At 45.0% G+C, this 16,464-nt stretch overlaps 1 protein-coding gene across 5 annotated transcripts in view; it reads right to left on the minus strand.

The window, feature by feature from the left end:
• Positions 1 to 358: 358 nt before the first annotated feature.
• ASAP1 (ArfGAP with SH3 domain, ankyrin repeat and PH domain 1) overlaps positions 359 to 16,464 on the minus strand; it is a 329,644-nt gene continuing 313,538 nt past the window's right edge. For all 5 annotated transcript variants that reach the window (XM_050940653.1, XM_050940651.1, XM_050940654.1 and 2 more), the window contains 2 exons: positions 13,852 to 13,974; positions 359 to 3,687 (listed from right to left, as the gene is read on the minus strand). In XM_050940653.1, coding sequence (XP_050796610.1) covers positions 3,613 to 3,687; positions 13,852 to 13,974 — 198 coding nt within the window. In that variant the 3' untranslated portion in view covers positions 359 to 3,612. The remainder of the gene's footprint in view (positions 3,688 to 13,851; positions 13,975 to 16,464) is intronic.

Below are 16,464 nucleotides of genomic sequence, written 5' to 3' on the forward strand. Positions count from 1 at the left end.
ACATTTTGAATTTTTTTCTTTACAATCAGAAGGGCTAGTCATTTTTTAAAATATTAACACTTTATTCTGCAGAAGCTGACTGGGCCATCAGAGAAGCTTAATTCCACCCAGGAAAGAATGAGTGTATTTTGATACTAGCACATAGTAGCTAAAAGTTTTAGGATAAAACTAAGTGCATTCATATTTCACAAATAGGTTACACATACACATGTATTATCAACTTAACGAATACTTATATTGATAATTCAGCGCTCTACTCAATAGCTTAAAATGAGTTCTCTGTCAAAAGCCACCTACGTGAGATGTAGACGTTCCTCCTACAGGAGATTCCAACTGACAAAAGGGCCTTGTTCAGATGTCTGGGATCAACTGAATACATTTATTTCAAAGCAATTTTAAATATTAAAAAAGTAGAAATTAACACATACAGTACTCAAAAACTGTCACATTTAAATACATGTGAATAGACAAGTGTACTGATGTTTGATCTTAACATTCAAATGAAAAGTCAAAATTTTAACTACTGGCACTACCAAATCTGATTTCTATACAACATGTTGATGTATTATGTAATAAAAAAAATAAATAGCAATTGCTGTTCAACAGTAAAATAAGACATCATTTGCAGAACATCCTCATCCCAGGGAAAAAAAACACTAATTATTAGCTATTTGTCTATAAAGATCTAAACTTTCCAAATACTATTTCATGTACAAAATTGCAGATAGTGGCTCATTGAGTTTAAATATATTGTACTTAAACTCAATTGATATAACACACAATGAATTTTAGATTTCCTATGACCCACAATAAGCTAGAACAAACAGAACCCTTGTTCCTGATGGAACTAATCTCATTTTAACAATGTCTATGTATACTACTGCAGAGAGTGTACAAAAGAATAGACATTTGCTTCTACATCATTTTACATGTCTAGGTTTTCCTTATGTGTTTAGCTTTTACCAGATTATTTTTAGATCACTTAAAAATACACTTGACCACAAAAGTGAATAGTTTTTCTTTGTTTAATGCAACTTAAAACAATGTATTAATGGATAAAATGGAATGCTAAATAAACTCAGGTCCTGACTGCTTTCCATAAAAAAACAGTACAAGTCTGAAATACTGATACTGATAACACTGTGGATTAGATGTGAACAGGCTCACTCACCGGTGTATTTGTTTTTTAATACACTTTTGTCATGACACTGATAAAGCAATAGTTTAAAAGCCACTTTCCAGTAACAGTTGATAAATATTTTGGAATATTTTTTTCATGCAAGGTTTATTTGATATTTAAAGTTCTCATAACCATATAAATAGAATTAAATATTCACTGACTACAGCCTTGTAAAACTGCACTAAAAATGAAAACTTTCAGAAGGTTTTTTTGAGTTGTGCTTTTATGAAATGAAAAATTGTCCTATGTAGCAAGACTGTCTGCTGTAAAATATTAGTAGTATGTACTGTTGCCAAAGTAACATTTTAAGCAATATAATACCAGTCCTACATATGAAAAATCATAGAACCTGATCAATACAGTTATCTGATCACAGACAATAACAATTTTATTCTGTTCCAAAATTAAAAATGATATAGAAAATGAAGTAAATTAATGTTTTTAATAATACATTAAATGTTGTGATTAGAAAAAAAGGAGACTAAGTGAATTCACTGCAAGGAATGTGTTTTTCACTAATGCAATTTTATAACAACTTTGACGCTACCAGAAGTCAAACGCATTCTTCCAAAGACTTATTAGAAATTAATTTTATGGTAATGTGTTTGTTGGCTGGTGCTTGGAGTTAAGACTATGAAATACAAAGACAGTTTAATGAAGACAGTTAATATACAGCTTGATACTAGTGATTAGTTTCTATAATTAATAGCCTGACAAACTGCATGAAAGGTCAACCTTTCACTCTGATTTCCTAAACAATTTTTTATACTGTAATAGTTTAAATTTATCCAGACAGTAACACTGAGGAAATTTTACACTCGTTAATTATAACCTTCAGCAAAGCTGAAGACATTTTTTTAAAATAAGTGATTTTCAAAGACAGCCAATTAGCTATAAATAAATACTGTTGCAAGCTCACATTTCAAATTGAATAGTTATCAAATTAAAATGTTCTTTTGTTCCAACTTAGCTATGTGACTACAGTACTATTCCTGTACAAAGGACAGGTTTCAAGTAAGATTCTATATCAGTGGTTCTCAACCTGCAGGCGGCCCAGCTGTGTGCTAAAGGCCGCTGGGCCGTGCTGCTGGGTTTGGGTTCCCAGCTGCCTGGCCGCCCAGTGTGGCAGAGTTTGGGCTGCTCGGCCTGGGTGGAGTTGACATCACTGGCCAGTTTTGTGTGGCAGGGGTCCGGGGCTGCTGACCAGTCCCGTACAGTCTGGGATCAAGGGCTGCTGGCTGGCCCTGCAGAGTCCTGGATCCGGAGCTTCTGCCCAGCCCTACAAACTCCAGGGCTACAGGCTGACCCCATGGGGTCTGGAATCCGGGGGCTTCCCCATGGGTTTGGGGTCCGGGCTGTTGCCTGTCTGCCCAGCCATCTGGCCATGCACTGCCCAGCTCCGCACAGCAAGGTCTGGGGTCCCTGCCACCTGACCCCCTCCCCAGGACTCCACTCCTGGCCCCACTCTGTGGAGGGGTCTCTGAGCAGGTGGCAGTGGGTCTGTGGGGGGTGCTGTGGTTCTCAACTTGCGGCCTAGATAACACATTTTGGGCCACATATGCGGCCCACAATGATAAACAGGTTGAGAACCACTGTTTTAAATGCATGCATAATATAAACAGTGTAATATTTTCTAGAAGTCCTTGGTTACTAAAAATTCAGTGAAAAACCTTCAGCAAATTTCACATACATATAAGGAAAGACAGTATGACTAACTTTTATCAAAATAAATTTTCAGATGGAAGTAATTTGTAACTGTCTTAAAGTGAGGTAATATCACAGGGAAACTGCAATCAGAGTTTGGCATAAGTCCACATAATATAAACATGAAATGCTGTGTGCACATCATCAAATGCTACTGCTTTTCTATAAAGTCAGTGAATATTCCTTTTGCTTTCAAACTTAAATTTAACTGAGCACTTTCTTTAATCAATATCAAAGTGGGCTTCATAGCTGTAAACCGTGTACTCTTAATTGTATATGGGTTTTAAAGTGGGCCAAAACCATTCACTTTGGAAACAGAATCTGAACTCTGCTAATTATATAATTGAGAATACTGAGTTCTTAGGAACAGTCATTTCTACAAAGTTACATGGTTGATGGAAACCTGTGCTTGGAAAGCTGGCAGTTGATACACATTTTTAACAGCATAGACAGAGATGTAAGTGCTAGATGCCAAGGATGGCTTCAGCAAACCCAATAAGGCATGCCAGGTTCCAAGGCTACCATAATACTGGCAAAGGCAGAATAACACAGTATATTTACAATACATATAATTCACCTCCTGAGGTGAACCTTAAATGAATTCTTATTTTGTAACAGCAGCTATATATACAATTGTGCACAGGATTACAGGGAGGCAGCAGCCGTTAGCTTTTGCTAAAAAGCCTGTCTTGCATGAAGGATGTGCAATGCTCAAGTTTTGAATTTGATTAATCTGACAAAATGTGCACAAAGGACACCGGGAAGACTCCTTTCCTCTCTGGCTGTCCTTCCACATGGCCAATCTGTAACAAAGGAGAAAAACATTGTGGGTTTCTCGCTCACTCCATATAACAAAACACTGTTCCTCCTGCATATCAGTACAAGCCTTGTGATGGTTCTTGGACATTTCACAGCATGCCAAGGAAGCTACATTTTGATGTATGTTACTCTTCAGTATCTCCCACTGTCAAATATAGACAGAGTTTTATTTTGTTTTATTTGGATTAATATAATTCTCTACCTTGATTACAGCAATATTTGGATTTGTAAAGAGATCAATAACCACCACCAAACATTGTTGTAACTGGGATAAATAGGGGGACAAGTTAAATGAACTAGTACAAAAGGATCACGGTTGGAATGGGAGATCTGGAAGAGTCACATATTCCACTGAAACAAACACGAAGAGGAGAGGTTCTCTTGGCTGTCAGATTAACCTATAGTTATACTGTATCTTGTAAGAGAACTGAATTAATGCTACAAACTCACTCCAGAATGAGGAATCTTGGGACTATCCTACCTTAGGAAGCCGACTGTGGATGCGAAGAGCAAAAGAGAAACCTACATGGTGCTAAAAATGGGAAGTTACCTGCAATAATTCTGTATATGTGGGTAGAAGAAATCCTAGCAAAGCATTACATACCAAACATGGAGGAGGAGCAAGTGATAAAGGACCCCTGCCTCGCCCCCCTTTGCAAGCAAATTAGAGAATCAATGATGTCTGTCACTCATGCTTACAAAAGGATTGATCCAACAAATCTCAATTACTTGGAAATGAGGGGAACAACCATACCACACACACCAAATTTGTACGGGAAACAGTTTGCAAGCAATCCATAGGATAATATACATATAAAAAGAGGCATCCACGCAGTTTCAAATCATGAATAAGTCATTATCTTGTGTGTGGACATTTCACAAACCGGAGAAAGCTACATAATTTGTCCACTACACATAGTTTGCCCGACTCTAGTTAACAGTGTCAGAACAGCATGCCTTGATTTATCATACAGTCAGTCCTGCTTCTTTCTAGGTTGAAGATTTACCTTCTGGTTCACTGTTTCCAGAATAGCAATGTGCCTCTCACTGCTCTATAGGTTACCAAAATGGAGAGGGGTAATAGGTGAGCCCATTGTTACCCTCTACGAAGCCAAGACTTTGAAGCAAATGGCCCAACAGCCCTCATCCCCCAATCCCAGAAGCACCAGGTGATTCACAGTCCTTCATGGAACTTCCCAGGGGAATGGCCTTTTAAGGATGGTCCCAGCATCCTTCGTGAAGGAGAGACTCAGCAACCACTGCCAACAGCATCAAAAGATGGGGCAAGGGGACAAGCAGAGGCTACACCTCTCTCCAATGGTGCTAAGACTTTGGGGGCACATGGCCCCAGCAAAAGTCTTCTCTTTCCCAGCAGTACAAGGTGATGATTCATTCACAGCCTTGGGAGCCCTGATGAGGTCCACAATTCTGGAGTTTGTCAGCTGTTTTGGGGACCTGTTAGATTGACTTGGGTGTGTGTGGAGGGGTAACCGAGTAAGGAGTCAGGTAATGGGCACACCTCAGTGTAACCTTCCCAGCCTCAGATTGTAGTTGCCAGACCTTAAACTCCATAAATCATCAGTGTATTTTCTGCCTTTTGTACCTGACACCGACAGGACCTACCCCTGTCCTCTGAAGAGCAGTAGAGAATGGAACCCTGATTCTAATTGTGGCTTTTGAGTGCTGCTGTAATAACACCACTGCCACAATATCTGAGTTCCTGCGAGACATTTCTGCACTCTGAAGATAGGCATAATCAACAGTTATCAAGTTTACAAACTATATGGTCCAGAAAAGCCACAATAAATTCAGAAAAAATTAGTGCTCCCATGTCATTACACAAATTAGGTAGAGTATCTCTGCTAGAGATTTGAATTGCCTAAGGCACAGTCCTGCATTATTAGGGAGATGGAACAGATGACATAATAGGTCTTTTCAGTATCTAACTTCTATGATGTATCAATTTCTTCTTGGTTCACCTTGTCATACCTACATATGGACTGCAGAATATACAGGGCTCAATTAAAAAAAAAGACACTGTTCAATGGTTTTTGATAAAAATAGGTATTTTTGTTTGTAAAAGATGCATTGACATACATAGATGCAAGTGTCACACTGGGAAATTGCAATTGTGCATGCAGCTGCATCTTTTGCAAACAAAATCTTAGGTACACATTTCTGAAAATTAGGCATTATTTTAGCACTATCCATTGTTTTTAGCTTCTTACAATCCAAAAGCTACATACATTGATGAAAGAGAATGAATGGCAACCTTAACTCCAAAGGTCAGTCTTCACCTTTAAATAATGCATATGAAATGTAATTTCTTTTTTTTAAAGAATGTATAAACAAATATAAATAAATTAAAGCAGATAAAAGAAATGTTTCCACATGTATTGTAAGTGAATACTAGATGTTGGAATCACGAAGACAAAAGAGCCATTAAACTGTCAGTTTGGCTTTGAATCAAAGACACAAGTGATTAATATATTAGAAATCTGCAAGATGGATGGCCCATGACACTGAAAAACAAGAGGATCTTATACGTTATCAATGTGAATGGAATTGTTACTACTGACATTCATAGGACATACAACGTATCTATCCATTTATCAGTGATTCATTGTCAATACTAATGAATAAGTCACATCTATTGGCCTAATTATAACTGCATGTCCAGACAGATAGGCAATATAATGGACAAGTTTGATAAATTCCATTTTCAAGATCTGTTTCAACAGCTGTTTAATGATCTTTATTTTGACTGTATGTAATTATACACAGATTGGGAGAACAGTCATATGTAGCAGAGCAGTTACCTGCATTAGCACTGTAAAAGAACCTCTGTGTCCCTTCCTTGCTGTTTCCTCCTCATTGTGAGGAAAAGAAACTAAAAAAAGCAAAATGTTTTAGCACCTTTCATCTGGGCACCAGTCCTTTAATATTTTCTTCTGAGTCTGAATTTTGACAGGAAATCCTGAGCGTGGTAATCAGTGAGAAGAAACGCTGTGTCTGGCCCAGACCTGAGACATTATGGACAGCACTGCAGCTGGACTGGTGCATTAACACCCACTGGGACAGTGCAGCAGTTTGAATTGCATTTTTATTGGTAAAATTTGTCTCATTTCCCTTCCTTACAGCTGTAGCCTGGAGAAGCAGGATTCACTAGGGCCTGGGAAGAAGCTAGCAGAGGATGAAGGAAGGAGTGGGCCTCAGGCTAGGTTTGAGAAAAAGACGGTTACTCACCTTTGTAACTGTTGTTCTTCGAGATGTGTTGCTCATATCCATTCCAGTTAGGTGTGTGCGCCGCGTGTGCACATTCGTCGGAAAACTTTTACCCTAGCAACTCAGTGGGCCGGCAGGTCGCCCCCTAGAGTGGCGCCGTCATGGTGCTCGATATATACTCCTGCCGGCCCACCTGCTCCTCAGTTCCTTCTTGCCGGCTACTCCGACAGTGGGGAAGGAGGGCGGGTGTGGAATGGATATGAGCAACACATCTCGAAGAACAACAGTTACAAAGGTGAGTAACCGTCTTTTCTTCTTCGAGTGATTGCTCATATCCATTCCAGTTAGGTGAATCCCAAGCCTTACGTAGGCAGTGGGGTCGGAGTGAAATGTGGCAGAATGAAAACCGCTGAGCCAGAGGCTACAGCATCTCTTGACTGTTGAACCAGGGCATACTGCGAAGCAAAGGTATGGACCGAGGACCAATGGAGCTGCGCGACAGATCTCGTGGGTAGGAACACGAGCCAGCAAGGCGGCAGATGAAGCCTGAGCCCTGGTAGAATGCACGGTGATGTGGCTTGGGGAAATATGAGCCAAATCATAACAAGTGCGGATGTACGCCATCACCCAAGATGAGATCCTCTGAGAGGAAAACAAGCAAGCCTTCCCTTTGGTCTGCTACCGTGACAGAGCTGGGGCACCTTACGAAATGGTTCTGTCAGCGCAATATAAATGCGAGCACTCTACAGATGTCCAGGGAGTGCAATTGTTGCGCCCATTGCGTTGAGCTGTGGGTAACATGAAAGGCCGAAACCACCTTAGGGAGGAAAGCCGGGTGCAGTCATAACTGCACCTTGTCTTTGTGAAACCTAATGTACGGTGGAACCACCGTAAGAGCTCTGAGCTCGGAGACTCGTCTGGCCGATGTAACAGCTACGAGGAAAGTTGTCGTCCAAGACAGGTATAGCAGAGGGCCGGTCGCGAACGGCTCGAATGGGGGAGACATAAGTCTGGTTAAAACTAGGTTGAGGTCCCAGGTTGGGGCTGGGCGGCGCACCCGAGGGTGCAAGCGCTCCAAGCCCTTGAGGGATCTCGAACCCATAGAGTGTGAGAACACGGAACATCCACCTTAGCCTAGCTGGAAGGTAGAGATGGCTGCCGAGTGTACCCTCAGCGATGATACCGCCAGGCCCTGCCGCTGAAGGCCAGAGGCAGGCCAAATAGAGGGGATCGAGACCTCGGTAGGAGCAAGATCGAGCGTATTGCACCTGTAGAAGAAACGCTTCCACTCGGCCCGGTACGTTGACCAGGTGGAAGGCTTCCTGTCACCCCGGCTCAGTTACGCAGCAGCCACACCGTGAGGCGAAGAGGCTGCAGGTCCGGGTGACGAAGCCTGTCGTGGCCCTGAGTGATGAGGTCTGGGTGGGGTGGCAGGGTAATTGGGTCGGTTATTGACAGGCCGAGCAACGTGGTATATCAGTGCTGCCTGGACCACGCTGGAGTGATCATGATGATGCGCGCGCTGCCCCTGCGGAGTTTGAGTAGGACCTAATGAACCAGTGGGAACAGTGGGAAGGCATAAAGGAGTTGGCCTTTCCACTGCATCAGGAATGCGTCCAAGATCGATCCCGAGGAGAGACCTTGGAAGGAGCAGAACATCTGGCATTTTCTGCTCTCGCAGTGAGCGAACAGGTCTATGTGAGGAAAAATCTCCACTTCTGGAAAGCAGAACGCCTCACATGGGGCAGAGTGACCACTCGTAAGACAGGAAAGACCTGCTGAGTCAAAGCGCCAAGGCGTTCCGAACGCCTGGGAGAAAGGACGTCACAGCTCCATCGAGTGGGCCATGCAAAAGTCCCAGAAATGGATGGCCTCCTGACAAAAGGGGGGAGGACCATGTCCCTCCCTGGTTATTTATGACGCACATGGCTGTTGTGTTGGCTGTAAACACCGAGATACCACGGCCTCGCAGCTGCCGCTGGAACCCCTGGCACGCCAGGCGGACTACTCTCATTTTTGGGGCATTGATGTGGAATGCCAGCTCCCGAGAAGACCAAAGGCCTTAAGCTCGGAGGTGACCATGAGCACTCGAGCAGAGAGATGACACGTCCGTCGTCAGAGGCAGTGAAGGCTGGGGCGGATGGAACCGCATCCCTGCCCGCACCAGGGAGGGAGTTAGCCACCACTCTAGGGAGCCTAAGGTGCTCGAGGGAACGGTGACTACCATGACCATTGGCTCCCTGTCCGGGTGGTATGCCGAGGTGAGCCGGACTTGGAGAGGACGGAGGCGGAGCTTGGCGTGTTTGGTTACAAACTTGCGGGCAGCCATGGACCCAGGAGACTGAGACAAGTGCGAGCCGAGGTCGTTGGGAAAGTCTGCGGACCTCGGATGATTGTTGCCATTGCCTAAAACCGCAGTTGTGATAAGCAGGCTCCGGCTAGGTTGGAGACCAGGATAGCCCATAGGAAGTCCAACCTCTGCGTGGGAACCAGAGTGGATTGGTCTATAGTAGTCATCAGGCCTAGACCTGTGAATAAGACCGTGACGATGCCCACGTGCTGAGTGGTTTGTGTCTCGGAGTCTCCTCGGATAAGCGGATCGTCCAGATACGGAAAAACACATATCCGACATCACCGAAGGTAGGCGGCGACTATGGCCGTAAACCAGAAGTACTGACGGTTGGCTAGAAAGCGGAGGTATCTCCTGTGCGGAGGGAAGATGGCGTTGCGAAAGTACGCGTCCTTCATATCGAGGGCGGCATAGTAGCCCCCAGGAGGCAAGGATGGAATAATGGTTCCCAGGGATACCATGCGGAACTTCAACCTTATCCTAAACTGGTTGAGTCCACGCAGGACTAGGAAGGTCTGAGACCTCCGTTCGAGTGGGGGACTAGGGCATAACAGGAGTAGACCCCCTTGCCCCTTTCGTCAGTCGGCGTCTGCACCTCTTGTACGAGGAATTGCTTGTTAGAGGGGTCCCTGAAGGGGGACAGGGCTGGAACAAATTAGAGGTGGTACCTATGCTCCACCGTGCACAGGACCCAGCGATCTGAAATTAACTGGGGCCACGCCAGGAGAAAGCGGGATTGGGATCCCGGCCTGTGACTGGTACACCGCCCTCAGGTGCACCTTGGAAGGTTCGTCTTTGGTCCCAGTGGTAATTGCGAGGGACCTTGACCTTGGCTCTTTAGGGGTCCTGACGTTCGTCTGTGACCACTTTGGCCTCGCCGTTTGCCAAAGTCCTGTCTCTGGCTAGGCACAGAGTATGGCGGCTGGGGACAGAAAGGCCTGCGTTTGGTTGCTGGCATATGCATGCTGAGAGAGCGCATTAGGACCCTATTATCCATAGGCTTCGCAGCCTGGGGCTGTCTTTGCCGCGAAGAGGCCTTTACCAACAAAGGGTAAATCCTGAATGGCATACTGCAGCTCCGGCCGGAGGTTTGAAACCTGAAGCCATGAGATGCACCTCATGGCGACACCAAAGGCCAGAGTCCTGGCTGCTGAGTCTGCTGCGTCCAACGAGGCCTGGAGGGACGCTCTGGGTACCTTTTTCCCCCGTCCTCCAAGATGGCAGCGAACTCTTGGCGGGAGTTTTCAGGGAGAAACTCCATAAACTAAACTACCTTCACTCAGGTGCTATAATTATAGCAGCTAAGCAAGGCTTGTTGCTTTGCTACCCAGAGCTGCAGGGCCTCTGCAGAGTACACCTGGCGGTCAAGTAGGTTCATTCGCCAAGCCTCCTTTGGTTTCGGGGCTGGCGCCCGCTGGCCATGCCAATACCTCTCCTTAACCGACTGAAAGACTAGTGAGCAGAGAGGAGAGCGGACAGACGAGTAGTCGTACCCCTTAGAGGGCCCCATACCGGGTCCTCTACCTCTGGGACCTCCTCCACCTCAGGTTGTCGGGGGGTGTATCAGAATCGTGGTCCTGAGCATAAGATCTGCGCATGTGGGATGACACAGATGCGTGTCTGGATGGCCCTGGAGGTACTAAAAAAAGGCATGGGCAGAGTCTCTGACTCTATCGGACCTTGCCCAACTCGGCACCGGGGACCGGCACCGGGAGGCGTACCGGTACCTGGAACGAGATCCAGACCTGCAACCAGAACGGTACCGGGAGGTCGACCGAGATCTCGAGGCTCGGGGAGAGGCTACGGGAGTCACGGTACCTGTCGCGGGGCCAGGAGTCGGAACGGTGCCGATAGTAGCGGGTCGGCGAACGGGATACCGACTGGTGCGGCGAGAGCGACCAGTACCGATGAGGAAAACAGCACCGGGACTGCAAGTGGTGTCGGGTGTGCCGATGGGACCTGGAGCGTCTGCGGGACCGTGATCATGAACGGTGCCGCTCTGCTGTGCTGGCAGAGGACGGTCATATGAAGAGACTGTATTACCCGCACCGGCGGTGCCGGGGTCAGGCAGCATCGACTCTGTCATGGCAATGAGATCCCTCGCCGTTGGTAATGTCTCCGGCGTGGAGGGAACAGCAGGCTCAACCACAGTGCATACTGGGGAGCTGTCAGGCACCGGATTCGACGGCCCTCGTGGGACTGGGATCGATGGTACCGAGGTCGTCAGAGCTTCGGTAGGTGTCGGTGCTGGGCGATCCGACTTAGACGAGCTCTCTGGCTGCGATGCAGTTGGCACGGAAGCAGCAGGAGCAGTAAGCTCAACCACGGCGCGTGCCGGGGAGCCGTCAGGCACCGGATTCGACGGCCCTTGTGGGACCGGGATCGACGGTGCCGACGTCGTCGGTGCCTCAGCAGGTGTCGGTGCCGGGCGATCCGACTTAGACGAGCTCTCTGGCTGCGGTGCAGTTGGCACGGAAGCAGCAGGAGCAGTAAGCTCAACCACGGCGCGTGCCGGGGAGCCGTCAGGCACCGGATTCGACGGCCCTTGTGGGACCGGGATCAACGGTGCCGACGTCGTCGGTGCCTCAGCAGGTGTCGGTGCCGGGCGATCCGACTTAGACGAGCTCTCTGGCTGCGGTGCAGTTGGCACAGAAGCAGCGGGAGCAGTAAGCTCTACCACGGCGCGTGCCGGGGAGCTGTCAGGCACTGGATTCAATGGCCCTGGGGGACTGGAATCGAAGGTGCCGATGTCATCGGTGCCTCTTCAGGTGTCGGTGCCGGGCAATCTGACTTAGACGAGCTCTCTGGCTGCGATGCAGGTGGCACGGAAGCAGCAGGAGCAGGGGGCTCAACCACGGCGCGTGCCGGGGAGCCGTCAGGCACCAGCAGGAATTGTAGGCTTTCTCGACCTCGGAGGAAGGGAGCGGTGCCGAGTCGACTTCGGTGCCGGCGACGGCCGGTGCCGAAAGGCCTTGGCAGTACCGGCGGGGTCCGGTGCCGAGGAGGCGCTTCTGCCAGCCGCTTGATCATTGCTCGGTGCCAAAGGTGGAGGGGTAAGTGAAAGTCCCGCTCCTTTTTGTTCTCGGCTTAAAAGCCTTGCAAATGGGGCACTTAGCTGTCAAGTGTGATTCCCTGAGGCACTTCAAACAGGAGTCGTGTGGATCTCCCTTCGGCATCGGCTTCTGGCAGGCCGAGCCCATTTTAAAACCCGCTGAGCCGTGCATGGGCTCCGGCACCGGGTGCAGGGAAGGGGCTACTTCCTGAACCCCACTAACTATTACTAAACTAACTATGTTAGCAAAGAAAAAACGTATAACTATACAAATACATATATAAAAGGATTATAACTGCATAACTATATACGAGAACTACGAGTAGCTAGGGAAGTGGAGGTCAGCTAAGCCGCGCTCCACTGTTCCAACGACCGACACGGGCGGTAAGAAGGAACTGAGGAGCGGGTGGGCCGGCAGGAGTATATATCGAGCACCATGACGGCGCCACTCTAGGGGGCGACCTGCCGGCCCACTGAGTTGCTAGGGTAAAAGTTTTCCGACGAATGTGCACGCGCGGCGCACACACCTAACTGGAATGGATATGAGCAATCACTCGAAGAAGAACAGTGAGGTTAGCAATAGTTTGGATCAGGTCCAGGAACACAGAAGCAGGGGAGTGGGATCTCGGAGGAAGACAGAGGGTAAAACAAGGCTAAACTGCAGAATAAGGACAAAATTGATCAATTGCATGTAATTTTGGAGGGGAAACCAACAGTGCATGGGATTAATTACAACAATCAAGCAACTATTGTAACTAGCTTAATGCTGCTGGTGCATTCAGACAAGAACCACATGTTATCATTTATCAACAAAGGTACACACAGTGTTTAAATGGAATGATATGCAGGGGTCAAGAGGGAAAATTTGAGACTGCCTCATTTGGTGGAAAGCTTCTGAATTCCAAAGGCAATGAAATATTGTATTTCAAAAGTATCTCTGAGGCTGGCAGGGATAGTTCTAGCAGTATCCAGGGAAGACTGTCTTCCCACAAAAGCAGGTAAATTCCCTGCCTGCATACACCCATTCTCCTTCAATTTGAAAGCTGGATGCAAATTTACAGAAATGCTGCTGCATAATTTTTTGAGAAAAGATGAAAATATTAATGCAAATTATGTACAGTACATGGTATGTTGTCACTGCCCAGTTAGTTTCCTCTAGTCTAGGGTAAAGGAAGGAATCAAATAAAACTGGAATAGCAGGAGTGCAAGAATCAAAGAGAATACAAGGTCTCTCAGTAAGTTCAATCATCTGAAAACCTATGAAATGGGGTCAGTTTTTGCTGCTGTCCCTAGTAGCTGCTAACACCATTAAGAATGGGAGTCTGCATTTAAGTCCCTGTGAAGCATAAAATAATTGGATTTCTCAATGAAGTATGACTGGTGTGGTGTTCAGGAGCTTTACGCAGGTCAAATAAGGTGTAGCACATAGAAACTATGAGTAATCTAGCTGCTACTCAGCTGAGAGTAATGTCCAATAAAGTGTCAATTACACAGAATTTTTATAAAAGCAGAGATACATACCCACCACTCTTGGTCCTCTTCACCAGTTACTATAATTATTTCTCCTTCAACAAATGTAAGCTCATCATCATTGTCTGCTTGACAGTCGTAAATGGTCTTCACTCTCCTAACTTTGTTTTTCCCCTAAAAGTAAATACAATTTTAGCTGAAAGAGCTGAGAAAGGGGATAAATATATAGAATTTAAATTTTGGGTTTTGGCTATGATTTATTCGACAAATCATTTACCCATAGTTTGTATCTCTGATTGCAGGGGGAACCCTGCCTTCCCCATCTCCTCTGCCTGCTCCCCAGCCCATCATGCCAAAGTGCCATGTTTCATTAAGGTTTTTAAACAACTATATCTGGACTATATAGTCTGTATTCAAAGATACAATGTTAGAAATCCTGACATCTAACTATTGCCTAATTAAATGATTTAGGCCCCACCTATACTTACTTAGACCAGAAAGTAGTTTTAACAACCGTTCTGACATGGTTTTAGTCTATATACACTATCCCTTTAATGTATATTAGAATTAAGAACAGGGCAAAACCAAACTGAAATCCGATCGCCAATTACATTCAGAAAGATAGGGGAACTGAGGAAGTTACAGAATTCAAACCCCAGTATCTATGCCTCTACTAAAGTTTTGGTTTCAGGTCCAGTGCAAAACCATAATGAACCTATTCTTTGGTTCTGGAACAGACAGACTAAATCTAGCAAGACAATATTTTCATTAAATTTTAACTGAATGGCAGAAATTCCACATGAAGATCTACTCTAAGACAAGTGACACTATTTTGGGCTGATCTCTCATGAGAATAGCTTGTGTTAATTATTCTGAACCCAAATACAATCAGTAGGTCTGATTCTGCCCTAGACTACCAATTCAGATCCAAACACTGCCCCTTCTCTAGATGCACCCTGTTTTTCTGGGAACTGTGTAAAAAGTTTCCAAACTTGACTACCTTGGAAGTATATGATGTGTTATTATACATCACATTTCAAACAACACTCAAAGACTAAAGGAAGGCAAATAATGATAAAAGCTTCAGAAAGCAACAACTAAGAAGAATGGTAAGCAAACCAGGCAAGCTTAGTCAATAAGACAATGTGAGACCCAGAAAAAATAAGATTGAGTTGGAGATGGCACCTGTTTGAAATATATAAAGGAATGTTGAATAAAAGGGAAGGGATCCATTAGTTAACACTGGACTTAATATACTGTACTAAAAATCATATTAAATAAACTTCAAACCAGTTAGGCAACAGAGGTTGACAGGAGAGGTTGACAGTCATCATTAATAGATACCCAAGGTGAGAGTAGGCACACAGCTCTTAGTGATATTTATACACCATGAATAATGAAATCAATCATGAAATGATGCAAGGGAATGGACTTTTTCCACCAACTAGTTTGTATTAATTTTTCTGGTTCAAGTGAATCTCTATAGAAAGCTAGATTTCCATAAACGTCTCAAGTTATAAAGACGTGAGAGAAAGTGACTGACATTGCTCCAGGTAGTCAGTGCTTTCTTATTAATACATGGGTGACATTTTAATAATCTGCCCACTTTAACTCATTAAAATGATAGAAAGGTAAATACCAGCCTGAGGTGGTATATATATCTCTGGAAAGGACTATGGGCTGGATTTTAAAGGAATGCACATTAAGAGCACAGTTTGGGGTTGTGATGTGTAAAGAAACAAGTATTTTCAAGGCATCTAATTTTTGCATCAAATGCAATTAATAATAATTTTCTCTCTTTGTGCACCCAAATCTGTCACCCTATTCTAAAATGTCCATATATCAAAATATTCAGGAAGAGGTTTTTGTGCTCACAACTCACAATGATAGTTGCTGCTTTGCTAATTAATGGACATGACCCCTCCAATTTGTGCTCTCATTTACACTTCTAAAGGAACAGCTCCTAATAGGGTACTTTTCTCTCTTTTGAAACAATGATGTTTATAGCCAAGGAAAAATGTGACTATTAGTACTAGGTGTAATTTTAATGATACTGAGATCAAATTTTATTTATCTTCAAATCCCATTTAATTCCTTAAATATTAGTGGCACTTTGTCATATCTACTGTATGCTTCTGAAATACCCGATTCCCTCAGACTGTTAAGAAACAAAGACTTTTGCCTGCATAGCAGGTGATTAAAGTCCCACAAATATTGGTAGCTGCCCTCATAGGTGTTGTTATGATGTGGTGATGCAGCATTCCATCATCTTATGGTGACAGAACACAGTTAGGGAACCAGATGAGAAATGTATTTGGAGTTCATGTCTCTAAGCAGCTCCACTGCCAGCTAAACACGAGTGTGAGCATGCATGCACAGAACCTGGAGCAGTGCAGAGACACATTTCTGGTGCTCCCTCCCCATTTCTATAAATATCATTTAGATTAAGCAGAACAGTGAGTCTATACTGATGTAAAAACAAATATAAATGGAAGGCCCAGTAGTTCATCCTCAGAACATTTGGAAATATCTAGTGTGATTTTCTGTATTTTGGAAGATATTAATCAAAAGATTAATGGGTTATTCGCCTCTTTCCTCATAGAGGGAAGAGGGAGCTTGCAGTAGTGAGTCCCCCGCTTCCCCTTTAAAGTAAGTGAATAGGCA

Source organism: Gopherus flavomarginatus, chromosome 2, assembly GCF_025201925.1.
Source record: "Gopherus flavomarginatus isolate rGopFla2 chromosome 2, rGopFla2.mat.asm, whole genome shotgun sequence".
NCBI classification, from domain to species: domain Eukaryota; kingdom Metazoa; phylum Chordata; order Testudines; family Testudinidae; genus Gopherus; species Gopherus flavomarginatus.